We start from the raw sequence: 19,686 nt of genomic DNA on the forward strand, positions 1-19,686 counted from the left end.
CAAAGCGTGTGTACACATAAATTATATTAGGTGAGCTGAGGTGAACCAAGCATATCCTCAGCTGTACGCAAGTAAAGCGCAACATGCGGATATGTACTACTGTTCACGTCAAATTAAAAATTTTACCGGTGCGAGACAGCGCTACCTACACCCGTAATTATTGGTAGTGGTATTAAAATTACATTTTATAAAATGTAGTTGTGTAATTACACAACTCCTCCGTTAATTTTCGCGTGTACAGAAAAATTATTCTCGCTAACGTTTGTCATATTAATTCTATGCTTTCAGTTTACTACTACTAGCGGTATGCCGAAGTTCGAAAACGGTGCACAAAAAATGTAATTACTTTTATTGGTGAACCAAATTTTCATTACCGATTTTCTAACTAAACAAACTAACAATAAGTTTGCCCAAGTCGATCTAAGCAGTTTAGGATCGAGGGCGGGTGATTCGGAGCGAATAAGAAAACTTCAGATGTCTTTACATGCCGCCCGGCACATGCATAAACAATCCAAAAGTTTGAATGACAGCTAGTCCCCAAAAACAATAATGTGGACTGAAACATCAGACCAAACAATGGGTGGCTCATTAGCAGTCGCATCAATCATGTTTATGGCAGGTCTGCCTGGCGTTTCGGCTCAGATTTCCCTTTTCGCGATTGAAACAACGAATCATACGCTATACTGGCACAATAGATCCAGTCAGGTGTGCTGTGTGCATATCTTTTTCGCATGCTACTTACTCTTCCGGTCTTCCCTACCCGTAATATATACGGTTGGAAATGCCCTTTGGATGTAGTCAGGGGCGTGCCGAACCCGCCGAATACAGGCCCGTTCCCCAAACTTTAATAATTTGAGTCGAATTGATTGCAGATTGACAGTCATGTTCGCCAACGTAATCGGAGCCGGGAAAGCCGAGGACGAAACGTCAGGGACTCAGGAACGGCAATTATAAAAAGCGCAACAATATCTGATAGCACCTAGCTGGATGGTCTTCCGTCCCGCTCTTTTGCCATCCAGTATATTACTGTCATGCGACTCCCGCTCACCACGCAGACGCAGTTAAGCTTCAAAGAGGCCCCAGAAAGCAAAAACTATAATTTATTTGCGCTGTGCATGCTCGGGCACATCCCAATGTACACGCTGTGTGCGCTAGCTTAGTAACCCAATCAAATAACGAATTTAATTGAAATACAGCAGCTTATAAGAACTAAGAAGAGTTTTCAGACAATATCAAGACTATTAAATAGTCTTGATATTTTCATAAATTTTTTTTTTGTCTTTTTTTTGTCTTGTCTTGATATATAAAATTAAGACCATTGTAGTCCATACAGTGTGCCATATCTTCACCTTCATATTCATTTGTATTCTTATCGTCCAAAACGCAACTAACTTTGTTTTTACGGACTTAGTCAACGCGTGGTCAGTTTTAGTCCAGCTTAGCCTTAAAAAATTTATTATTTTCCGTAGGTTCGCACCCTGATGTGTTTGAAACCGCCTGTAGTAACAAAATAATTCAGTTTGTCTAAAGTGTAGAAAAACTTAAAAATATCCGTGTGTGGTCTGTGACCGTATTATGATCGAAGTGCTGCCATGACCCGGACCATCCGGCCAAGTGTTTCGTATGTCTTCTGAAAGTTACTGGTGTTTGCCACTTAGTTCCCGTTCATTTTACTACTTAAAACCGCCGCATCAAATACTCAGCAAAAATTCCGGGCGGGGATCCCTATGGGTCGACGCATGGCCATCGCGCGGGTTCGTGTAACGACACTTGCGCTGGATCTGAATCAAAGCCCACGGGTTGAGATATACTGTAAGTACATACATGCAATAAATTATTACTCGTAAACACCCGTGCCACAGCCAACAGATACTCCTAACAAGAATTGCAGTACTATAGGTAACAAAAATTTGTAATAATCATTGCAAGTTTTCGCGCCTGTCGATTTCATGCGTATTGCAATTGTGATCCAGAAGTCGGCAGACCACCTGTCACCACCCCTTTAAATCACTAAACCCTTCGTATTTGCTTTGTAACATCACAATTTTTATTACTTATGAGGAATAGTATTATTATGACCTTAAATAAAAGTACCAACAGTACTATTTAACACAGCAACAAAGTAAGTAATAAGCGCTCCATATACTGTCCGTACTGTGCCACATAGCAACCAAAAGTTTTGGTTGAAGCGCATTGCTTGTCTTTAAGCAAAATAATCATCAATAAAATTTTACTGTACAATCTTGTGTTAGTCCGCTGCAAGTCCGATAAATTTGCTACATCATCTCCCTATTTGCCACAATCATGCAGCACTACGTCCTGGTGAGCGGCGTCTGCGCCGTGTTAGCCTTGCTGACCACGGCATCCGCCCAGATGTATGGCTGGGGCGACGATCAGGACGACGAGTGGGACAGTATATATTACGCCCAGCAGTACGCCGATGCCCCGTATGCCATGCGTCAACAATTTCTACGGCAAATGGGCGATATGTGGGACAACCTGGAACAGCAGCTAATCCCCCACCCGATGACCCTGGAGGAGAAGCTGTATAATCTGGATCTGATGCGGCAGACGGGCATGGCCACCACCGGAGTGATGAACGATAATGAATTCTTTTTCCGCCTGAAGCCTTATATTAAAACCGCGGCGACCTTGACCCCGCTCGGACCCACCGCGCCCTCCGTTACGGCTGCTCCTGGGGTGGTGCCGGGCGGCGCGGGAGGCGCTGGTGGAGCTGGAACGGGACCTGGTCTTCCCGTTTAAACTGACCATATGCTGCGATATAGAGGAAAAGCATGTAGGTCTCTATACCATGCCAAAGTTGCCGATGATTTCGTGAGGAATTGACCTTATGGTATGCATCTTAATTATAACATCGCGATTCGTTGACCTTGCTGATATATTCATAAACAGTTTGAATACTAGAACTCTTCTGTTTTAACTCAACTGCGTTTGTCATACATGTCCAGAATTTGTTCTGCAATAAAATGCAATTCAATGACCATCTGATTTGCACTACGTACAGAAATATAAGTAAATTACGCACTTGCAGAAATAATGCCATTAACAGGTAACGAATAGCAAAACAGTAGTTCATTCTACGTTAACATATACTTGCCGAGTTGCCGCTGTCAGTTGCGGTTATTACTGCGAAGTCAAATTTCGTTTTAATTAATAACTGAAAATAAATACTTAGGCTCGTGCGCACACGAACGTAGCTCATAATTTTAAAGCACACAAGACAATGGCTGTTGCAAGCTCACGGTGTATACGAAGCTGTAATACGTACCTTATCAATTAATGCCGGTAATTAAGTAATCTACTGTTGTGCAAAAATACGTCTATTATGGGCAGTCGTAAATTTTCTTTCCTACATGTTGCACCGCCTAGTACCTGTCTAGTTCCAAGCTTATCGAAATTAAGGTGACAAAAGAAAAGACATAAAATGCACATAAAAATTGATATCATGGCGTTTCGTGCCATGCGAGTGGCATGAAGGAACACAACTCTAAGCGCATTTTCAGAATTATAACTGTCCTAAGAATTTTTGCCACATATTTGTTGGAAAATTTACTCGTACATGTTGAGACTGACACTTACATCCCACAGCAGTATTTCTGCGTCTTTCATTTTAAATAACCTTTTGTCTCAGTTTTTGAAAAGTATCTACGAAAACGTCTAGCTGCCCGAGCATAATGGTTTATTCAGTGCGTTTGTAACCTTTACCGGCTGTTGAATTTTGTTATCACTTATCGCCACCGAAAATGCATCTGCTGTTTACATTCACAATTATTTTAGCCACAGGTAAGCATATTTTCATAAGCTGGCGTTTAAAAAATTTCAGCTGCAGGCTTAATATGTCGGTTTCTTGTTGGTTTTCAATAAAAATTACAATGTTGCATTGTTGCGATGAATAAAGGTACACCAGCTTCGTGGGCATATCGTTGTCCTGGAGAGGATTGGTTCTACCGGAAAGGCACCAACAAGTGTTATTTTATCTACAATAATAAGTTCAGCAGCGGCATACAGAATGGGATTAACGAGAGGAAACGATGGTTGGAGGCGGTGGAAGTGTGTAAAATCCGTGGTGGTAGCATTGTGACTCTGGACGATGCATCGGAACTGGTAAGCAATACTACTCGTATGGAATTCATTAGAAGGGCGTTGGCAATGTAGTCAGATTAAGTAATAAAATCCGCTCCATGTTAACAATGAATATTACAAACTCGATCGTACATACAAAGCTAACTAGCATTAAATTAACGCTTTTAATTTATATATGTAGTTATATTTTCAACAAGTACTTACATTAAAATAGTTGTGCAAGACTTATTCTCTTAATTACTTTATATTACCACAATCATACATCTCGATATTTACCTATTTCAAAATCGACATAATTATGAAAACGAATCAACTTGAAATATATGTAAAGGTTTGTCAATATTAATGTTATTAAACCAGTACTAATTTTTTTTTGTAATACGGTACAGTTACATAATTTCGCCATAGGGTGCGTTAATTTACCAGAAATAAAAAATTCATTCTTACTTCGCCTAAAAATTTAGGATTGGATAACAGCAAAGTTCCCGGCGGAATACAATTGGTACTGGATGGGACTAACATTTGAAAAGGGCACATGGGAGTGGTTCGATGGAGAAACGTACCGACCGTATACACCAATACTTGGGCTGTAAATGACCTCGCACTGCTGAATTTCCATGGAATTATATGCATAATTAAACCATGCCCCAAGAAAAACAAAGTTAATGTTGCAGCAACGTGGACCCACTAAATGGAACGGATGCGACAATGCGCGAAAAACGTGGCACTATCCGATATGTCTCCAACAGTACCTTCCGTGGTTTTGAGTTTAAACATGATACCGCAACTCTGACCAATGGGTACATCTGCAAAGGAGCGTGGAGTAAGGGTTAAATAAATGCAAACAATAACCTTTTTCTATATTACAGAAATTTTAATTACAGCTGGCCGGCCGTGGTGCAAAGTCGAAGAAGGGTGGGAATACCAAGATGGTCACTGCTATCAGGTATCCGAAACACCGGCGACGTTTGCGGACGCTGAAGGACAATGCATGTAGGTCGCCGTTAATCATTCAGTATTGTTTGTCCGCACCCGGACAATTGGGATATTGTCGTGTAGATATAATACAATGAATGTATTATGAATAGATATAATAAAATGTACGTTCATGAATAAAATGGTGGTATCGATATTATTGATACCAACATTTTATTTATGAATGTCATCGTCAGTTCATTCTGAATATGTTGCTATAGTGCGGATGGCGGTCACCTGGTAGTCCCGCGTACCCTAAACGTGATGAGCCATTTGCAGTATCGCTACCGCATGTTATCCGTACAAACTACGTCCTGGATCGGTGTGGATATTCCCAACAAGAACGCGTCGATCACAGTCGCCAGCGTGGCCTGGCATGATGGTACACCGCTTGAGCAGACGCAGCAGAATTTATGGATAAACACCAGTTTGGCTTCTTACTTAAAGTATGTGTGCTTCTAGTAGCTTCGGTAGTCGCCGTCTATAAGAAGGTCACACTGAATATTTTCATACAGCGATCTTCCCAATGGTCCGAGTTATTGTGGCGAATATTTCACGAGAAAGGCGCATTATGGCGGACCCAATGGGGAATGGCTGTACAATGCGGATACGTGGTCATTAGAGCCAAAATGTGACGAAATACGACCGTATGCCTGTGAGACCCTGCTCAGTGAGTTTCGCCCAGAATTCACCATCTTCGCGTAACCGGCATAATGAATGAAAGATATGGTGGTTTTAATTAAGCAATTATTTCCCAGACAAATGCCCATATGGATGGCATCAATCTGGTGATTATTGTTACCAAATCAATCTTGGAGAGGATAACCTGAAAACATGGCAGGCGGCGAATGATGACTGCAAAGCCAAACGCGGCGACCTCGTCATTATCAAAGAGTAACGTAGCGTGCTTGTCAACAGCGTATGCAGTAAGGAATACTGACACCAGTGCTTTTATAGCCCTGTGAAGCAACGCTTTATTGTGGATCTCATTTGGAAATATGGTGCCCATGACTGGGAAGAAGGAACTGGGCACGAGATGTACTGGATTGGATTAACTGGTAGACACGAATATCTCGTCGTTACTTCTACGAGTTTTAGACCAAGCCGGAAATATATAGCATACTGTCCATGAATACGGTGTGATTGGCAATGGTTTTACAGGATCCGGTTTATCGATGTCGAACTCTCAGTGGATATGGCCCGACGGATCCTTCATGGGTTCTAACGAGTTTCCCAATGAACCAGGTTTTACCATCCAAGGGACCACGCTGGGATATTGCGTTTACGTTATCTTTGACCGTTTTTGTAAGCCAGTTTTAGACTTTTATAAAACTGTTCAAAGAGCATAACAGCGTATTATAATATTAATTAGCGAATGTCACCGGTGGATGGTACATTAACTTCTGCTCCATACCGCAAGGATACATCTGCGAAGCCCACCATACTGCAGTGATTCCACCCGATGAAATTATCACGCGTATGCATTGCTATCAGAAAACACTGCTATCAGAAATCACTATCTATTTAAAAATAATTTATTTACTGTCTATATGTTGCAGCTGAGCACACGTGCGAACCACCCTTTACTAAATGGCACGAAGGCTGTTATCTGCTGGTCAGCGAACCCAAATCATACGAAGCAGCGGCCCAGGACTGCAAGAACCGCAAAGCGCTTTTAGCTCCAATTTATACTCGCGGCGAAAACGTATACCTTTCCAGTAAGAAAATTTCCCCAGACCACACGATCAGATTTCTTACGTGTCAGAAAAGCCGGAAGGATGTTTTAAGCATCGAATGTAACTTCTCCGTGTCTTATTGCTTCCCAACTATTAGCAATAATGTGTCTAACAGATCTGGTGAGAAAAGACACCTGGTTTGGGCTAAAGGTCACCAAAGTGTTGGGCAGTGGATTCTTCGTTAGCAATCTGGAGTATTCTCACAGCAATGGACAAATTGTAGGATACGGTTTTGTGCCATCTAACTTTGCAAGGACACATTTTGCTTGACTGTATGCTGAATTTAGGCTGGCAATGGATCCGTAATTTTTCATGAGTTCGCGGATTACTACTCTATAACGGTCGACTCCAATTTCAATAGATTCTGTATAGCCATGGCGGGAATAAACAGCACATACAACGTTACGGCGTACGGGTCAATCGCCGAACGCGGACGCTGGTATCATGCGCAGTGCAGTGAGCAGCGGGAATATGTTTGCTGGCATCCAGGAAGTAAGTACAGTGCAACAACCAAACAGTCGAATACTGACCATTCTTCAATAATGTACAGATAATCTACAGCGGGGCTCTTTTAGAGCATAACCATTGCCGTTGCCCTAGGAGTACGAGAGGCATAAATTCATTACTCTCGTACTCCTAAAGCATTGGCATTGGCATAAACCGCATAACCCATAAGTCAATGGGTTTGCGACAAATCCAACTTGAAATTCGCAAATCGACGCATTTTTCGTTTCAACGTTTTTTGCGGTTAACGAGTATGTGATTGTGATTGCAATAATTATGCTTATCTTTGAAATTAGCCTAAATCGCTAACCCTACTCTGTAGTGTACTGCATTTTTTTGTGAGTATAATAGAAGTACTTACCTTTACTTTATCTCTGAATTTGTACAACCCTCTTCTGTCAAAATTTTTAGCGCCCATTGAAACTCCACCCATCGATGACCCATACGACGGTGAATGTGGTGGGGGATGGTTCCGTAACGGTTCCAACTGTTACCACGTCAGCACCGAACCGGCAACATGGTCGTCCGCTAAAGCAACCTGTCAGGCAAAGAGCGATAACAGTGACCTTTTATGGATGACTAGCAGAGAAGAGGAAGCCTTTGTGCGAGGTAAATATCTTCAAATATGCGAACATTTTTATTTATGATCCATGCTGAATACTAATATTTTCAGGGAAACTGGAGACTCAGTTTTCTGGTTTGTCCCATACACTGTGGATTGGTCTGTATGCCGCAGAACCTGGTCGGTGGCATTGGCCGTACCGCGATTATCTCGACATGTGGTACCTGCCGTTTACTCTGAGCAACTGGGCGGACGGTAAACCTTTTCTATAAATCCAAGTAAATATTGCCCATGTAATTCTAATACATTAACAGGCGAGCCAACAATGAACAAAGCCAAAGGATGCGCCTACATTTCCGGGCCGGGTACACAGTACAAATGGCACACGAGTATTTGTAACCAATTCCGTGCGGCTGTTTGTAAGAAAACCATCTCGCTACCGGTGACAACAACAGAGAATACGCAAGCTCCAACATTACAACCCGGTTTGTGGAACTCATTCGCCTTGAAAAAACTGATCCGGTAGCGCAAAATATTGATGGAGTTTATTGTTTAGGACAGCAACTAGGATGCCCCGATCATTGGTACGCAATGAACGATCACTGCATCAAGATGAACATTACCGCCACCGATTGGTTCTCCGCTCGTAAGCTCTGCCAAAACGAGCAAGCGTATCTGCTGACATTCAAGGACCCGATTGACTACCAATCGTACAAACGATTTTCACTGGGTAGCTGGATTGGCCTCAACAGTATAATGAACACGGATAATCCTCGCGAGTTTACATGGGATAACGGCGAAGAGGTCACGTACCTTCCATGGGGAGTGGAGTCGCCCAATAATCATGGTGTGGGCGTTGCGGAAAACGACACGAACTGTGGCGCGATATCGGCCGATGTAAGTGATCAAAAGCTGCATTTATTACCGCAGTTTATCAGTTAGTGTCCCCTCCCGATTCAGAAGCACACAGCGAGACAAAGATCCCCTGAGGGGTCGTTTTTGCAATATTCCCATTAGTTAGAAAATTTTTCCCGGGATGAAAAATTTTCAAGCAGCAAGCTTGTTTTGCTTTGCTAACCGTTTCTTTTTCGCTTCTTTTAAATTTTATTGGAAGCAGCAATTAATATTACATGGTAGATATAAAAAGGGGTCTTGTTGTTTAGGGTGTGGCAGTGTACCCGTGCCACGAGCGCAAAAGCTTCGTCTGCAAGAAGCCACCATCGCCGGTTGGCGGATCTGTAACTGCAGTTACCATTCCCCATTCGTACGGCTGCTTACCATACGGTACGGCATTCCGCGACAAGTGTTTCTACTTCGGCAATGATCCGCAGTCGGGCGTCACCCGCTATGTGGACTTTGATACAGCCCGCGCCCACTGCACACAAAAGTTCCCCGGCGGGGATTTAGCCGTCTTCCGCAACGGTGTAGATGAGCGAGAGTTTGTTAACGCGGTCCTGGGGAGACTGGGCATGGATGTGTGGATCGGGTTAAGAGAGGATGCCGATCCGTGGAATGCGTTCAAGAAATGGGTGGATGGAACGAGCGTGACCTCCACTAACTGGGCGCATAATCAGCCGGCACTGGCCGGGGATGCGGGCTATGTGGGCTGTGTGGCCATGCATGGAACCATCGGGGAGCACGGTGCCGTGATGCCGGGAGATTGGTACGTGGCGGGCTGCACCGAACGCAAGGTGCCGTTCTGTATGGGACCGAATAGTGCGGGACCGCCCACTACGACACCGCGACCGTCCACGCCGTTTCCCAATGGATGCCCGCGGGGGTGGAGTACGGAGACCCAGCTACGAGATTGTTATAGAGTAAGTGCATGCGCAGAGTATCTGATTGACACACTTTCACCTTTGTGATATCGATGGCGGTGCCGAAAATTAGTTTACACATATACTTGTCTGCGCAATAAAAAATAGTTTACTGTATATATACATATTTTGCCCGCGAAAAATTACAAATACTTTAAAGACCCGCCTTGGGTAGTGGAGATGGCAACGGAAGCCTCCACAAATCTGCGCTAAATGGTCCGAAAGCTTTTTTCAGTTTTCACGACAACAGGTTGCATAATTAAGCATCAGACAAATTTTTTATTTTTATTACTTAATTCTTACTGCGCATTAATTACTGATATCAACAATCCGACTCAATTTTTTGGTAATACTATTTTAACAGCGTCTGCGTTTAAATCATGTTTATATCTGTAGACTTATCAAGGTTACGCACAAGGCTCCGTACGGAAGATCAGCTGGCAAGAAGCCGAGGATTTTTGTCGCCGTTTTCGAAACGGCCATCTGGCATCGATCAACAGTGGCGAAGAGCAAGCGTTGATCTATCGAATCGTTAACGGTGATCCGATGTGGATCGGGCTGCATCAAAACCCTGCAGTACAGAATCGATGGGAGTGGTCAGATGGAAAACCACTGACCGTGTCGCATTTCCACCCAACAACCGATCACAGTACTACCTACACGCCCAACTGTGCTGTTACAAATATAGCGGGAAAATGGATTCCCCAAAGCTGCCTCTTAGCCGCTGGATGGATTTGTGAAATACCGAAGGGAGCGTACTTCGATGGACAGCTTATTGAGCAGTACCCTACGGAAGTTCCGGCCAACGGTAATTAGCTGCATAATTGTTTTAGCTTCTTTTCATAGAAGTATCGTTTTTTAAAGATTTGTTTACATATTATTTTCGGGCTAGATACTTGTGGTTCATCGTCTTCCTTGGATGGCCAATGGTTCTTTTCGTCCCTGACAAACGAGTGTATTTTCATCTCCCAGAAATCAGACAGCTGGGCTAACGCGCAAGAAACCTGCGAATCCCTCAACGCTAACCTGATCACGGTGACCAGTGAAAACTATCCGTTCATTGTCCTGAAACTTTCCCAGATACAAAGTTGGAGCCAATACGAATACTGGATCGGCCTGGGCATCACCGATATCGTCAACAATGTGTATAGCTGGGTCGATGGACACGAGTCCTTCTTCCGCCCTTGGGAGGCGGGTCAGCCGACAATGGGCTCCATCAACCGTTGCGTTGTGCAAGCTAGCCTCCATGGGAAATGGATTTCGCGGCACTGTGCCTCGCAGCAAAAGTACATTTGTGCTAGGACGCAGCGAGTCCGTCCTACACGACCGCCTACTCCGGTTACCGGTAACTGCCATCCGGGATGGGTGCAGCACGGTAAACTTAATGCACTGTTTCATTTGTTTACCTACGTAATCCGCTTTACAACTATACTTTTACATTCTTATGACGAAATGTGCGGAAATTTTATAAAGGTCACTCTTGCTACTACTTTGCGGTTAATGCGAATCGCACGTGGAACGAATCGCACGAGGCCTGCATCAACATGCTGTTATCTTCGGGTGGTATACCGTCGGAGCTACTTTCCATTCACAGCTCCCTGGAAAATGACTTCCTCGTCACGGAACTGCGAAAATACCCAAACAAAGGTTTCTGGATTGGACTGCACAAAGTCGACATTGACAACTACGACAGTACCTTCGTCTGGTCAGACCACTCTCGTGTGACCTTTAATAACTGGCATTTCTCCGAACCATTAACAGAAGGAAGAGAAGTAAGTAAAAGAAAGCATTCGCATTCACTGTGCATTTGACCATATTCTAACCTGTCTTACTGTTAGCCACGTGCAGTGGAAATTCGAAGCGAGCATAACCGCGCCGGGAGATGGCAAGCCGTTCACGACACACAGACTAAAGACTACATTTGCAGAGCTGGAATAGGTAAATCACTTCACAACCTCATAACATTATCACCGACGCAAACTGCAGTTATACTGTATAAAACCTTTGCTGTTTAAAGATCCTCTTGCGCCGACTGCCTCTCCGCCAACCAGCAACTGCATCGCCGGCTACACACAGTTTTACGAAAACGGTCCATGCTTCGCGGTTATCACGCTGGATTCGGCGTCCAACACGTGGCAAGGCGCTAAAGATGCTTGCCAACGCCAGCAAGGAAGTATTACCACAATTACTGACGTCTTTGAGAATGCCTATATCCGGTTGCTCCTGCACCAACGTTCCCAAAACGATCAGGCTAATGCCAAGGCATGGATTGGGATGAAGGCCGACAAGCATACGTTTGCATGGCACAATGGGTGCCCGGTGGTGTTTTCCAATTTTCAAAGCCTAATACCGATTCCGGAGAACCAGGTGGAAGAATGCATCGTCATGGATCGACAAGGGAAGTGGGAGGAACAGGGATGCGGCGCAACGGCACCGTACGCTCTTTGTGAATGGCGCACCGGTAAGCATCCGTAATCGCAACTCGCAAGAAAATTTTACATAGAAAGCTGATTCTCAACTTACATTCAGCAATAATCTTTTGCTTGTTTATAGAAACTGAATATCTTTTACTAAGTACATAAACATTAACAATCATTACTGGAATGAGAGTCTATACGATATTGTACTAAACGTAAAAATTAATGCTACAAAAATGATTACGTGGAGTGTACAGAGTAGTCTGTGACTCTGTGGAATGCATTCGGTTAAGAACGATTTGTTGCAGAAAAATGCCATCCAACGGACAACACCACATCGGACGAAGCTTTCTGCCCGGCCGATCATCCACAGGAGTGCGATACCGTGTGCTACCGCATCCAAACGCGATCCCATCAGGCAAACCAATCGTCTCTTATAATGACGCGTTCTAACGCCGCTCGCATCTGCCGCGATTTCGGCGGCAGTCTGGCCACCATCCGTAACGAACGCGAGCAGAAATGCTTGGAGAAATATGTGCTCCATTCGGCGGACGGACTCTGGATTGGTCTGTCGGAAAACTACGTATTCGGTTCGGGTGACTACGTATGGGAATGGGATGACTCCGTTGTGGACTACGGTCCAGCGACGTACCAAAACTGGGCATCCGGTAATGACCAGTATTGGACAGAATTTATAACTTATTTATTGATCTGTTTAGTTTATAATTTATCGAAATTATTGTGTTCAAATAACTTTTTACTAATTATTCCGAAAATTTTTAGGTAAACCGGCGTTGTCACCTACCTCATTTAGTCGCGATGGATGTGTCGAGATTTTACCTAACGGCACATGGAACAACATCTACTGTTACGATGATCGCGGCTTCGTATGCGAAACAATGAAACTAGGACTGCCGACTACAGCACTTCCCACAACGACCGCAACATCCACAACAACGACAACTACTACCACTTCAACGACCACTGTCACCACGACGACTACGACAGGGGTGCCCAGTGTCGCATCAAGCGCAACTACAACGACAACAACAAAAGCCACTGCGCAACCGCCGCAGTCAACCGGCACATCAACCGGTGTTGTGACCAATGTCCCGGTTCAACAGACATCATCCTCGGTTACCGGTGCCTCCACCACAAAGGACTTTGGTGGAACGGTAGGACCGACTACCGCGGCGGATAGCGGTTTATCCGGTGGATCCATCGCCGGGATTGTCATTGGTGTTTTACTATTAGTGGGCGTGGCTGGCGCGGTGGCCTTTGTGGTGCTCACCGGACGAACTGGGACCGTGGTCGATTCAGCGAGGAATATCGGCAGACGGGCCACTTTGTGGAGACGGAGGGGAGATCAAGGCGAGAGAAAACCGGTGGTGGATATGGATTATAGTGCTGATACGTACACTTTATAAGACAGATTTTGTTGAGTGGTTTATAACATCACAAATCATTGCTTTACGTGCTTCTTCTAAAATTATACTGGAATTTATTGATTAGCCATGTATGAGTTAGCATAATTATTTGCAAAATTCCAAAAAATCACAGCATCAATATACGACAGTCGAGAGATATATGGATTTTTCAGGCTTGTAAAAACAAAACTTTCTGGTTTCGGCTGAGGACTTCAGTACATTGCATCCATTCTTACTTCATATACTGTAATACTGAACGGTTAGGCCGTTTCCACTTTAGTGAAATGTTCCAGTTTTCAGTATTTCCCTGGCTGTTAGTAAGAAATCGTAACAAAACATTAGTTTGAAGCTGGAGCTAGACTGCAGGTGCATGTACAGCAGGCTGTAGTTCCTTAATTATAGAAGTATTGTTTGTCATTTACACACTAACGTCTCACGCAGATTTTTATTGGTGTTTGTGCTATGACGTCGAACGCCTCTGCTGAAGCTGTACGTCCGTTCTACGCTCTGGCTGACTGCATAGTTTCCACGATAACCAGTTAGCAACTGCACCAGATTACGTTTGCCGAATAAGGTCCACGCTTTGGACCTCTCGGCTTCTCCGTTCAAAGTTTTGCACTTGGGCTGATGCGCTAAGAGGACTTTTTTCAGGGCTTTGTAATTAAAGAAAATGTACAGGAAATGAAATAAATGGGTTGTAATTGTAAGGCATATCGAAAGCAAGAATGAACACATACGAGTCTGTACAAGAGTACTAGCTAAAACCCAGATAGCAGATGCACACTGGATATTATCAGCCAGAACCGGCCCTGGGAGTGGCTGGGACAATAAACAGTGCCGCTGGTATCATCATGCTGATCAATCGTGAAAGCGGCGTAATTCATGCTGCAGTGATCATGATGCCATGATCGGCAATCAGAGACAGGCTGATGACATCAAACCAACTGGTTAGGGGAACTCTCGGCATGAATCATAATAGAGACAAGCACAGCGCGCGGCGCTTACGCGCCGCGCTGCAGTGCAAAGGCGGTTTTTGTCGGCTGGTCATTTTGGCTAAACGAATGGAAGTGAAACGGTTTTATATGCTGAGTAAGTCTTATTGAAAGGGGAATACAGTTACTGTATCTAGAAACGGGATAAACCGAAATTCTTCGGTTACAAAACGCTTAAAAGAGTGGACACATCATGTGTGCCCTTCGGTTACCAAAGGGTTAAAGGAGCGGGTGCCGCACGCGTAGCCTTCGGCGACCAAAGGCACAAAAAAAGCGGATAACGCGCGCGTGCCTTCGGTGATCAAGGGCTCAAAAAGGCGGGTACCGCACGCGTAGTCTTCGGTAACCAAAGGTTAAAAAAAGCGGGTACCGCAGGCGTGGCCTTCAAAGTTCAAAGGCTCAAAAACGTGGCCACCGCTCGCGTGGCCTTCGGTTTCAAAAGGCTTAAAAGAACGGGTCCAGCACGTGTGGCCTCCGGCGACCAAAGGGTTAAAAGAGCGGGTACCGCACGCGTGACCTTCGGTTAAAAAAACCCTGAAAAGGCGGGTGCCGCACGCGTAGCCTTCGGCGACCAAAGGCTCAAAAGGGCAGGTACCGCACGCGTAGCCTTCGCCGACCCAAGGCTCGAAAGGGCGGGTACCGCACGCGTGGCCTTCAAAGGCTCAAAAAGGCGGGTACCGCACGCGTGGCCTTCGGTGACCAAAGGCGCAAAAAGGCGGGTAACGTACGCGTGGCCTTCGGTGATCAAAGGCTGAAAAAGGCGGGTACCGCACGCATAGCCTTCGGTAACCAAAGGCTAAAAAAGCGAATACCGCAGGCGTGGCCTTCAATGACCAAAGGCTCAAAAGGGCGGGTACCGCACGCGTGGCCTTCAAAGATCAAAGGCTCAAAAAGGCGGGCACCGCACTCGTGGCCTTCGGTTGCAAAAGGCTTAAAAAGGCGGGTACCGCACGCGTGGCCTTCGGTTATCAAAGGCTCAAAAAGGCGGGTACCGCACGCGTGGGCTTCGGTGACCAAAGGCTCAAAAGGGCGGGTATCGCACGCGTGGCCTTCAAAAATCAAAGGCTCAAAGAGGCGGGTACCGCACGCGTAGCCTTCGGTGACCAAAGGCTCAAAAAAAGCGAATAACGCACGCGTGGCCTTCGGTGATCAAGGGCTTAAAAAAAGCGGGTATTGCACGCGTAGCCTTCGGTGATCAAAGGCTCAAAAAGGCGGGTACCGCACGCGGAGCCTTCGGTGACCAAAAGGCTCAAAAGGGTGGGTATCGCACGCGTGGCCTTCGGTGATCAAAGGCTCCAAAAGGTGGGCACCGCACGCGTGGCCTTCGGTTGCAAAAAGCTTCAAAGAACGGGTCCACCACGCGCGGCCTTCGGCGACCAAAGGCTCAAAAAAGCGGGTAACGCACGCGTGGCCTTCGGTGATCAAAGGCTCAAAAAGGCGGGTACCGCACGCGTGGCCTTCGGTGATCAAAGGCTCAAAAAGGTGGGCACCGCACGCGTGGCCTTTGGTTGCAAAAGGCTTAAAAGAACGGGTCTAGCACGTGTGGCCTCCGGCTACCCAAGGCTAAAAAAACCGAGCACGCAGGCGTGGCCTTCGGTTATCAAAGGCTCAAAAAAGCGGGTAACGCACGCGTGGCCTTCGGTGATCAAAGGCTCAAAAAGGTGGGCACCGCACGCGTGGCCTTTGGTTGCAAAAGGCTTAAAAGAACGGGTCTAGCACGTGTGGCCTCCGGCTACCCAAGGCTAAAAAAACCGAGCACGCAGGCGTGGCCTTCGGTTATCAAAGGCTCAAAAATGCGGGTACCGCAGGCGTGGCCTTCGGTCATCAAAGGCTCAAAAGGGCGGGTACCGCACGCGTGGGCTTCGGTTGCAAAAGGCGTAAAAGGACGGGTCCAGCACGCGTGGACTGCGGTGACCAAAGGCTCAAAAAGGCGGGTAACGTACGCGTGGCCTTCGGTGATCAAAGGCTCAAAAAGGCGGGTACCGCACGCATAGCCTTCGGTAACCAAAGGCTAAAAAAGCGAATACCGCAGGCGTGGCCTTCAATGACCAAAGGCTCAAAAGGGCGGGTACCGCACGCGTGGCCTTCAAAGATCAAAGGCTCAAAAAGGCGGGCACCGCACTCGTGGCCTTCGGTTGCAAAAGGCTTAAAAGAACGGATCCAGCACGCGTAGACTCCAGTGACCAAATGCTCAAAAAAAGCGGGTAACGCACGCGTGGCCTTCGGTTATCAAAGGCTCAAAAATGCGGGTACCGCAGGCGTGGCCTTCGGTTATCAAAGGCTCAAAAGGGCGGGTCCAGCACGCGTGGACTGCGGTGACCAAAGGCTTAAAAGGACGGATACCGCACGCGCGGCCTTCGGTTTCAAAAGGCTTAAGAGGACGGGTCCCGCACGCGTGGCCTCCGGTGACCAAAGGCCTAAATGGCTGGGTAGCGCATGCGTGGCCTTCGGTTGAAAAAGGCTTAAAAGGACGGGTCCAGCACGCGGGACTTTCGGTTACTAAAGGCTTAAAAGGTGGTACCTCAAGGTATTTAAAGGCTTAAAAGACGGTACCGGTAAGTTATTTAAAGTTATCAGGTTTCTTTAAGAACTAATGTTTGGAAGCTTAGTAAGGAGCAATGCTGAAGCCGGGATCCGGTTTATCAGGCAAAGGTTTTCACAGGTGAAGGTACTAAGTTTCGGAAACTTGGTAAGGACAAACGCGCAAAAGCACAGGTTTAAGGGGCTGCAAAAGCTTAAAACCCGCCAGGCGGGTTCTGGCCAATCAGAAAGGTTAGGCTGGTTCTGGCCAATCAGAGCGTTTTGGAGGCAGGAGCGTTCCGGAATAACGGTTCTGCTTTAATATATAGGATTCATTTCTGTTGGCTTACAAAAAGCCAAGTGGCAGTGAGTAACAACAAATGACGCGTAAAAAACTACCCAATAATGCGATAACATAACAACTGTCACTGCCGCGATAAGTGAATGACCGAACTTACACTAAGTCAGCCTGTTGATAAACAACCATGTACTTTATGCATCCATCTTCCCATCGCACATGCCAAAAAGGAGGGCGAAAATGTTACTGTATATCTAATTACTCGTATCTGCAATACATCGGTAAAGCTAATTACTGCCGTCTTGGATGACTACCTAGCTAGCATTAATATTGCTTAATTGATAATTATTGCGCGAAATTACCACCTAATTAGTAATGAATGCCATCTCGAAGTCATTAAATCAATGGTAGCATAGGCATCTCTCTGCGTTCGTAATTATGTTAAATCTAAATTTGTTATTACACAGCGTCGATAACAGTACCGTATAACAGCATTAACGTGCAATGCAGTGCATTTGCATTGCACTCACCATGTACGCCGTGTAACGTGTAACAAGCGCAATGCATGGATAAATCAACGATGCCCATAATTTGCGCGCAAAGCGAGAAAACATAAGCGTTCGCAAATGCCACAGATATTGTATAAATAAACCAAAAAGCTTGTTGTAGGATGCAGAGGTTGGTTAGGCATGTTCATGCATTATAAGGATTATTAAATTTTGACCATTTGGAACCTGGTTTAGCCGATTAACCTACGACCCGAGTAAGAAGTCTGCACTTTGCAACCACAACGGGCTTGAGCCCTGAGGTATGGTGATTTAGTGGATACACGTACCTGGAGTAAGTTCCTTGGAGTAACTGTTACGAGTATGATTACGATAATTTTGGATTACAGTATTAATTGTCACCGCATCTTTTCGAAGAAAATAGTTATACTGTACGGTAAAATTATATTGTTCGCGAATACCGCTTCTTAGCGACTCATAGCACATTCTTTTGTCTACGTCAAATGTTTTTAATTTCTGGTTTTTGCAGTTTTGCAGAGACCATGTCGAAGCCACACGGCCAGCAGAGCCCCAAGTTATTGCATCGTGAAGCCGGTCCTAGTGGGAAACCCGTGCTGCATTTTGTCCACTGCAACAGCCGCGGCGCCGCGAAAGAAGCAGCGGAACACGCGGGCAAGGGAAGCCCGAGCACCATACGGCTCATGAACCTGGCCAAAAGAACCATTACCATCCCACCGACAAAAATGGAGAAATCAAAAAGGATGGAACACATTACACTTACGGCTAAGAACTGAAAATATTATTTGTACATTTATGCATCCATCTTATCAAACAAGTTGTTCGGAATGTAAAAAATTCAACTAGGATATTACATAGTATGGCCGCCATTAACGATGCGCACCTTCCTACTTGCAGTGTTCGGATTGTTTACGACTTTACGTGCCATGTTGTGAGTTAGTGATAATTAGCCCTAAACAATTAATATTGTATACTTGCGCGGGAAATAATATTTCATGCAGCGCATAATACGTAGTCGATTTCAATCTGCCTTTAAATTTTTATATCTATACCCAACCTGATGTTCAACCGAGCATATTGCAATGCTTTCGTCGTCGCTTTTAGTAAAAGGTCAAATCCAGCTGTTCTCGCAGGATATACGCCCACCTTTGACGGCAAAGATACAGATAGCACACGCATATGCCGTGATTCGCGGACCAAGAGCTCAAATAGCTCGGTTATTTAAATGTCATTGCGTTGACGGAAATACAGGTTGCTGTTACCACAATTATGGAATTTTAGAAACAGATGCCGTTCTAGTGCTTTTCATGTCATGTTAACTATCTCCAGGCGGACTTACGTAACATTTCCAGATTCTTAAAATTTGTATATTAGTTACTGTATGGTATCTCCACTGGCGCAACACACCATTTCGGTACGGGGAACAATATTCTGAACTTGTTGCAGCTTTTAGCAGCAAGGTGCACAAAACTGCAAGTGATACTTATTACCATAAGACATGCTTAGTAATTTTCCTTACGATTATAGTAAGTAAATACAAAATTATGCCCAATTATACCGGTAACGCATCCTCGGAACAGCCCTATCTAATATCATCACACTGGGATGATTTGCAATCATGGACAACGAGCGTCTGCACGGCGGCACTGGTATCCAACGCATTTCTTCTTTGTGTCCTTATTGAACGCTTGCGACCCTGGACGTCGTTCACGGTGTATCTTTTCATCTTGACCATCGGCAACATTGCAAATGGTTTTCTGCAACACCCAGTTATTCTTTTGATCAAGGATCTTCTTCCTCCAACCCAGTT

At 45.3% G+C, this 19,686-nt stretch overlaps 1 protein-coding gene across 2 annotated transcripts; it reads left to right on the plus strand.

Annotated features, from left to right (window-relative positions):
• The first annotated feature begins 1,177 nt into the window (after window positions 1–1,177).
• On the plus strand, window positions 1,178–13,739 carry LOC129594362 (macrophage mannose receptor 1-like). Of its 2 annotated transcripts, none has more exons than XM_055491030.1 (26): window positions 1,178–1,812; window positions 3,920–4,125; window positions 4,569–4,693; window positions 4,779–4,927; window positions 4,989–5,097; window positions 5,301–5,525; window positions 5,595–5,749; window positions 5,838–5,973; window positions 6,037–6,137; window positions 6,241–6,384; window positions 6,452–6,556; window positions 6,639–6,797; window positions 6,931–7,034; window positions 7,103–7,307; window positions 7,731–7,928; window positions 7,993–8,136; window positions 8,196–8,366; window positions 8,438–8,778; window positions 9,045–9,698; window positions 10,095–10,506; window positions 10,591–11,073; window positions 11,172–11,470; window positions 11,537–11,636; window positions 11,716–12,159; window positions 12,424–12,783; window positions 12,899–13,739. In XM_055491030.1, the coding sequence occupies exons 1-26, from the start codon at window positions 1,728–1,730 to the stop codon at window positions 13,540–13,542; spliced, it is 6,258 nt and encodes a 2,085-aa protein (XP_055347005.1). In that variant the 5' UTR covers window positions 1,178–1,727; the 3' UTR covers window positions 13,543–13,739. The 2 variants fall into 2 exon arrangements, with proteins under 2 accessions (XP_055347005.1, XP_055347013.1); XM_055491038.1 differs by lacking the exon at window positions 1,178–1,812 and adding an exon at window positions 3,539–3,804.
• Window positions 13,740–19,686: the final 5,947 nt, after the last annotated feature.

This window comes from Paramacrobiotus metropolitanus, unplaced genomic scaffold (assembly GCF_019649055.1).
Source record: "Paramacrobiotus metropolitanus isolate TYO unplaced genomic scaffold, Prichtersi_v1.0 Parri_scaffold0000003, whole genome shotgun sequence".
Taxonomy (NCBI): Eukaryota; Metazoa; Tardigrada; class Eutardigrada; order Parachela; family Macrobiotidae; genus Paramacrobiotus; species Paramacrobiotus metropolitanus.